The sequence below is a fragment of the Propithecus coquereli genome, unplaced genomic scaffold (genome assembly GCF_000956105.1).
Source record: "Propithecus coquereli isolate 6110/MARCELLA unplaced genomic scaffold, Pcoq_1.0 Scaffold16, whole genome shotgun sequence".
NCBI lineage: Eukaryota > Metazoa > Chordata > Mammalia > Primates > Indriidae > Propithecus > Propithecus coquereli.
Genome location: NW_012140524.1, coordinates 10,998,167 through 10,999,776, shown reverse-complemented (window position 1 = coordinate 10,999,776; position 1,610 = coordinate 10,998,167). Strand labels below are relative to the sequence as shown.

The window sequence follows — 1,610 nt, the reverse complement described above, 5'->3', positions numbered from 1 at the left end:
AAATTACCTCTTCTGTTAGTAACTAGCATGTATTAAAAAATAATTTTATGTTCCCACTAGATCAACTGTGTTTTTACTACTTCAACAAAATTCACTGACATTTTCTTTCAGTTGAAGCCAAGCCTCTTCTAGACAAATTAAATACTAACTCAAATGTGGCCAGTTGTAAAATTATATAATATTTTTTTTCCTTCCTTAGAGATATTAAAACTTTCAATGAAAGGACACTGGCTATGATAAATTACCTCTTCTGTTAGTAACTAGCATGTATCATGGATACGAGTTGCAGAATTTTTACTGCTTTTCAAATGATGGCTGAAGCATTTTTCCCTTTCAGTTGTTACTGAATTCCCCATCAACATAACACACATTAAGAAACCCATACGTTAATTTTCTAAAAACGTTTCTCCATTTTCCCCATACATTTCTCAAATCGGGTTGCTTACTAATTAACAATTTGTCGGTTCCTTGCTTAGTTTTTCTAAATTAAACTAGGGTCGCTATCCTAGATTCTTGATAATCTTCCCATTTCACCTTTTAAATTATGATTTTATTAAAATCAATATAAATTACAAATAGCTTCCATCTTTGAGACAGTTCTCTTAGAAATTTACCTTAACTTACTGAATGGTGAAGATTCCAAGGGCCTGTCTCTCTAGACTAGGCAAACAAAGTGTCAAGCATCAAGATTAGAAAATTCTTATGCCTCCAAGAGACTCCAGACAAATCAAATCACTCAGTTTTCTTAATTATCTTAAATTAAGTTCAATGTTAAGTCTACAAAGGCAATTAATGACACAACAATGGAGACAGATGATTTTCACTTGGTTGAGCTCTTTCTTTCTAATTTTCTTCAGGTTGTAACTTCTCCTTCAGTACATGATGGGTGGCAGTTGGCAGCAGGCTGCTGGGTTGGTACCACTTCTAAATCGGATTCACGAACAAAAACCACTGCGTCACCACTTACATTTATAAGACACTGTGCCTGTAAGAACAACAAACAAGACAGGTTCAGGTACATTCAACGACATGCTCATGCTCTTCTTTACACAAGGGGCAGTGTTGTACAGCCCCAAAAGCACAGGCTTATAAATCATTAGGATAAACACAGACAACCCAACAAAAAAACGAGAAAAAGGTAAGAGGGCAGTTCACAGGAGAGGAAACTCAAAAAGCCCATGAACATATGAAAAAATATTTGAGCCCACTAATATCAGAGATATACAAATTAAAATGACAACGGGAGACCATTGGGGGAAAAATGTCAAAGTTGGGTATTAGCAAGTGTTGGCAAAGACATGGGACAAGAGCAACACCCTTAACACTGTAGGGGGAAGTGCAACCACTTTGGAAAGTAATTTGGAAATATCTCTTAAAGCAGATCACACTCTGTGATCCACCAATTCCGTATTTAATGTATATTCCCCAGAGAAATCTTGGACATGTACACAACAAAGATTAACATGTGACTTTTCACTGCAGCATGTTTATAACAGCAAAATAGTGGAATCAACCTAAATGTCCACCAAAAGGGAAATGAAAATGAACTGTGGAATATTCATGCCTGAAATACTATACACAAATAAAAATAAATGATCTAAAGCTCTATC

The 1,610-nt window shown here is 35.3% G+C and overlaps 1 protein-coding gene across 1 annotated transcript in view; it reads right to left on the bottom strand.

Annotated features, from left to right (window-relative positions):
- Positions 1–267: 267 nt before the first annotated feature.
- C2CD5 (C2 calcium-dependent domain containing 5) overlaps positions 268–1,610 on the bottom strand; it is a 113,960-nt gene continuing 112,617 nt past the window's right edge. The window contains exon 26 of the mRNA XM_012640976.1: positions 268–985. Within this exon, the coding sequence (XP_012496430.1) occupies positions 854–985 (132 nt within the window). The 3' untranslated portion in view covers positions 268–853. The remainder of the gene's footprint in view (positions 986–1,610) is intronic.